General features: G+C 57.4%; 1 protein-coding gene across 1 annotated transcript; it reads left to right on the top strand.

The window, feature by feature from the left end:
* On the top strand, positions 1 to 4,220 carry LOC114886460 (mas-related G-protein coupled receptor member F-like). The gene has a single exon (XM_029206955.1). It carries the CDS (start codon positions 2,352 to 2,354, stop codon positions 3,402 to 3,404), a length of 1,053 nt encoding a protein of 350 aa, XP_029062788.1. The 5' UTR covers positions 1 to 2,351; the 3' UTR covers positions 3,405 to 4,220.
* The last annotated feature ends 786 nt before the right edge of the window (positions 4,221 to 5,006 follow it).

Here is a 5,006-nt window from a genome sequence, read left to right as displayed (position 1 = left end):
TGAATCCCGGGAAAAACCCTCTCAAGTTGGAAGGACCCCTGAGTTTACCAAGTGCAACCTTTGAGGAAACTTGAGGCTCACGCCAGTGTAGTAGCTTGACTGCGGTGAGTCCGGAGGTCGGGGCAGAGCCAGGACCCCAGCCCCCGGCATTTCCCCACCATGCCTGCAGCCCTGATGGTGACCACCGCAAGATGGCAGCCACAGGAGACAGAGAAGGAACTGGCTTGGGAGTCCCCAGAAATCCCCAGAGAAAAGGCAGAGCCCAGGGAGGGCACCAGGCTCCAGAGCAGGCATTGTACAAGGTGCTATGTGGCCGGGATGGCAGCCACACGTCCAATGACTCACCGGCCCTCCAGCTCTGACTCTGAGGGGAGGATTGCAGACTTCTTCCAGCCTGCGAGAGGCACTGAGGGATCTGACCTGTCAGATGCAGCCCCTGCCACCCAGTTCCCTCCAGCGCTAGCGCTGGTCCTCCGTGGACTTGTTTAGACACTGGATCTTGTAAATTTCTGAGTCTGCTCCCCAGCTGAGAAGACGAAAGGCTGAGTAAAGAGCGAGCTAAGGGGTTTGAGAGTTGACAGACAGACAGACAGATGTGGGGTCAATAAATATATTTAGAGGATAGGATGCCGGGTAGTGACCGGGACCCCCATGCCCTGACCTTCTGGGGTTTCCCCAAAGTTTGCCAGCACCCTCCAGTCCCTGCTTGCAGGGTGCCCTTGACCGGAGCCAGGCCAGAGGTCCCTCCCTTTGTTATGGGGTGTCAGGCCCAGAGAGCAGTCTTTCGGGACCCAGCTTTCTGCCGGAGCTGGGGCCCATCTGGAAAGTAGCAGAATAGTCCTGCCTCAAGAACCTTCTGGTTTGTTTTTCAGTTTTGTTTTGGGTTTTGGAGGGAGAGTCATGAGCAATGGGTACTGACACCCGGCCTTAGATTAGGGGGAGGCCAGGTTCGGGCTCTGTGGGAAAGAGTGCTGGGATGGATTAGTGATGTCTGCTGGGGTGTGGGCAGGGCAGTGACAGTGCTCTGGACAGCCTCTGCCACTGGGGATGGGAGGTCAAAATCCACAGCCTGAGCACCGAATCCAGCTTGTAGATGTGTTATGTTTGGCCCACACCGTGTTTTTTAAATGTCAACATTTAAAGATCAGGATAGTTTACATTACCATCTCGAGTTCTGGCTTCTCTGGGGAGAGGGAAAAGGATGAATAAGAGCCACTCAGCCTGCTGGTCCCACTGGCGCCCACCGGCTGGAGCAGGGCACCGCCGACTTGCTCAGGACGGGTGCCCTCCGGTTTGCCACTGCCCCCCCCCCACACACTTGTCAGCTTCTTGCACATGACCCACGTTCATGCATTTATATGCCAGCCCAGACCCTGCAGGCAAGACTGTCATTTAGCCAGATGGACTCACACGGCCAGACCAATTGTCAAAATACACAGCTCTATGAATAGCCACTGCCTCAGTGTCTCGCCCTCTAGGGACCCCCTTGGGCCAGATCCAGATCCCTCATGATCCAGAAACCCAGAGTTTCACCCTGGCCCAGCAGGGAACCAACTCTGATTCCCCAGGTCTCTCTGATTCCACTATAGGTCTGGGTCCACTTTGGTTTTGTTTTGGTAACTGACAAGTGATTTTGTTTTTTAAAATAAATATTTTCATGTTTCAGTGTGAAAAATTGCAAGTTTTGTAACTTTGCATACACCGATTCATTAATCGTTAGCCTGTTGCCACATGTGCTTTCTCTCTAGTATCTCTTTTTTTAAAAAATAAACCTTTATTATCTCTTGATAGGTGCTTTCTTTCCCAGAGCTATTTGAAAGTAAATTGCAGACACCAAACCCCTTTGCACCCAAACAGTTTGTATCTTCTAAGAACAAGGACACTCCCATACATAGCCACGGTACATTTTCCTCTTCAGAAAGTGTAACATTGGTACAATACATAGTCCACCTTCACATTTCCCAGTCATCCCCCTAATAGCCTCTATAGTGATGGTTAGATCCACTCTACAATCCACGCTTACAGCCCTGCATTAATTAGTCATGTCTCTTTAGTTTCCTTCAATATGGAAAGCTTCCTCAGTTTTTCTTTATCTTGCACAACATGTACATTTTCTGGCCGGTGGACCACCGGGTACCTTTATGAGGGACCGACTCTTTTCACCATTTTTACTATCACTCCTGTAGGCTGCGAGCTCCAGACTCTGGGGCACAGAATGGCAGCACTATGTCAGATCAAGGGTGTCTCTGCTCCAGTTGGAGCCCATTCATTGCTCCAGAGCCACGTCTGTAATCAGGACCAACACACCTGGGCTTAGCTGCAGGTTTGGGGGCGGAGCCCAGCACACCTGGATGCAGGTGCAGGTTTGGGGATGGAGCCCAGCCAGCATCACCGCGTGTCTCCCCTCCACGCCTGCGCAGATGTGTCCGGGAGTGAGCGAGGCCCCGGAGCTCTACGGCCGCGGCTTCCTGACCATCGAGCAGATCACCATGCTGCCACCGCCAGCCGTCATGAACTACATCTTCCTGCTTCTCTGTCTGTGCGGCCTGGTGGGCAACGGGCTGGTCCTCTGGTTTTTCGGCTTCTCCATCAAAAGGAGCCCCTTCTCCATCTACTTTCTGCACTTGGCCAGCGCGGACGTCGGCTACCTCTTTAGCAAGGCCGTGTTCTCCATCCTGAACACGGGGGGCTTCCTGGGCTCGTTTGCCGACTACGTCCGCGCGGTGTCCCGGATCCTGGGGCTCTGCATGTTCATCACCAGCGTGAGCCTCCTGCCAGCCATCAGCTCAGAGCGCTGCCTGTCGGTCATCTTTCCCTCTTGGTACTGGCGCCGTCGGCCCAAGCGCCTGTCGGCCGTGGTGTGCTCGCTGCTCTGGAGCCTGTCACTCCTGGTCACCAGCATCCACAGCTACTTCTGCATGTTCCTGGGCCGCCAGGCGTCCGGGCCGGGCTGCGGGCATGTGGACACCTTCCTGGGCATCCTGCTGTTCCTGGTCTCCTGTCCGCTCATGGTGCTGCCCTGCCTGGCGCTCGTCCTGCACGTGGAATGCCGGGCCCGGCGGCGCCAGCGCTCGGCCAAGCTCAACCACGTCATCCTGGCCATGGTCTCGGTTTTCCTCGTGTCCTCCATCTACTTAGGGATCGACTGGTTCCTCTTCTGGGCCTTCCAGATCCCGGCCCCCTTCCCCGAGTACGTCACCGACCTGTTTATCTGCATCAACAGCAGCGCCAAGCCTGTCGTCTACTTCCTGGCCGGCAGGGACAAGTCACAGCGGCTGTGGGAGCCCCTCAGGGTGGTCTTCCAGCGGGCCCTGCGAGACGGGGCCGAGCCGGGGGAGGCGGGGGGCAGCACGCCCAACACGGTCACCATGGAGATGCAGTGCGCCTCGGGGAATGCCTCGTGAGAGGCCAGCTCCTGGAGGGGAGGCGGCAGCCAGCTGGAGTGGCCTCCAGAGACCCTTTGCAGGGGGACAGGAGTTGGGCAGCAGCCCCGGGGCCCGAGTGCAAGGAGAAGAATCTGCTCCCCACCCGCGTGCCGCCTTCTCCCGGGGCCGAGGTTCTGGGGGTGGCCGAGAGACAGAAGAGCCACTTCCAAACAGACCCCGTGGCCTCACCAGGCTCCTCCCAGCTATCCTCCTTCCGTGACCCACTGCAGAAGTTGCCCCCGGGCGGTGGGCCAGGTGTGGGGCTCCTCCCCGCCCCAGGATGGCCAGGAAAGGAGAGGACGGGGTCACGCAGCCCATCCACCTCCTGCCCCATCAGCCAGCCCTCCTGAGAACAGCCAGCCCATCGCCCGTCGGGCCAGCATCTTTGTCCTGCTGTTGGGACACCTGCTGTCTCCTTTCTGCCCTGTCAAGGCAAGGGTGCTACCTGGGAGACGCTTCTCCTTAATCCGCCTGGGAGCCCAGTCTTTCTGCACATGACGTTCCCTTTGGTGGCCGAAATGGGGGAGCCTCTGGCACGGCAAGTGCCTGGACGCAGGAAAAGCCGTCGGCTGGCTTGAGTGGCTCACTCTCGTTTCTGACTCCATACCAGCCGGCATGTCTGAGCTGCCGTCCGCCTGGTCTGAGGGGCTCCGGAAGGCCGTCCAGGCAGTCTCTGGGCTATAGCCCCACCCAAAAGTGGGCACTGGCTCTACCTGGCCACCTCAGCCCACCTACAAGCACGGTGGCCCAGTTTGATGAAAGATAATACGTGTATATCAATAAACGTTTTCTATCTCGCAGCGAGGAAGGCTTCCTGCCCTCTGTCCTGTCTGTGATCTTGTTCTCACAGTGAGGACCCCACTGGCACCCGAAGCCCAGACGGGCAGCCTTTCCACGCCGCCCCCCGTGCAGCCCGCTCTGTACCCCAGCTCCCGTGCCGCCTCTCCCGGCTGGCCGGTCTACACACCGGCGTGCTCCCTCTCCTGCTAGGGTGTCCACTCCTCTGCCGGAGGGAGCTTGGTCCCCACGCTACACTCTGTTGGCTAACCCCCATGCACTTTTCACCCACCCAGGGCCCCCCCACCCCCCCTGGGAACCTTAGTTTTCATCACACCTGCTGGGTTCTAGGCTCTCTGCTGGCTACTAATACAGTCCCTGCCCATGAAGAACACAGTGTGCGGGCTTCCTTGGTGGCGCAGTGGTTGAGAATCCGCCTGCCGATGCAGGAGACACGGGTTCGAGCCCTGGTCCGGGAAGATCCCACGTGCTGCGGAGCAACTAAGCCCGTGCGCCACAACTACTGAGCCTGCGCTCTAGAGCCCGCGAGCCACAACTGCTGAAGCCCACGTGCCTAGATCCCGTGCTCCGCAACAAGAGAAGCCACTGCAATGAGAAGCCCGCGCACCGCAACGAAGAGTAGCCCCAACTAGAGAAAGCCCACACGCAGCAACAAAGACCCAACGCAGCCAAAAATAAATAAATAAAAAATAAATAAATAAGTTTAAATAATAATAATAAAAAAGAACACAGTGTGTCCACACAGAGACCCCCGGGGTGGCTGCTGCGTCGTCGGCAATATTG

Source organism: Monodon monoceros, unplaced genomic scaffold (assembly GCF_005190385.1).
Source record: "Monodon monoceros isolate NGI ecotype Baffin Bay Population unplaced genomic scaffold, NGI_Narwhal_1 Super_Scaffold_7, whole genome shotgun sequence".
In the NCBI taxonomy this organism is placed as follows: Eukaryota; Metazoa; Chordata; class Mammalia; order Artiodactyla; family Monodontidae; genus Monodon; species Monodon monoceros.
Note: the sequence above shows the minus strand (reverse complement) of the source record. Positions and strands in the feature narration are given on the sequence as shown.

Excerpts from the sequence above, each read along its gene's own strand:
- LOC114886460 (XM_029206955.1), top strand. The coding sequence starts at position 2,352 with ATGCAGGTGCAGGTTTGGGGATGGAGCCCAGCCAGCATCACCGCGTGT.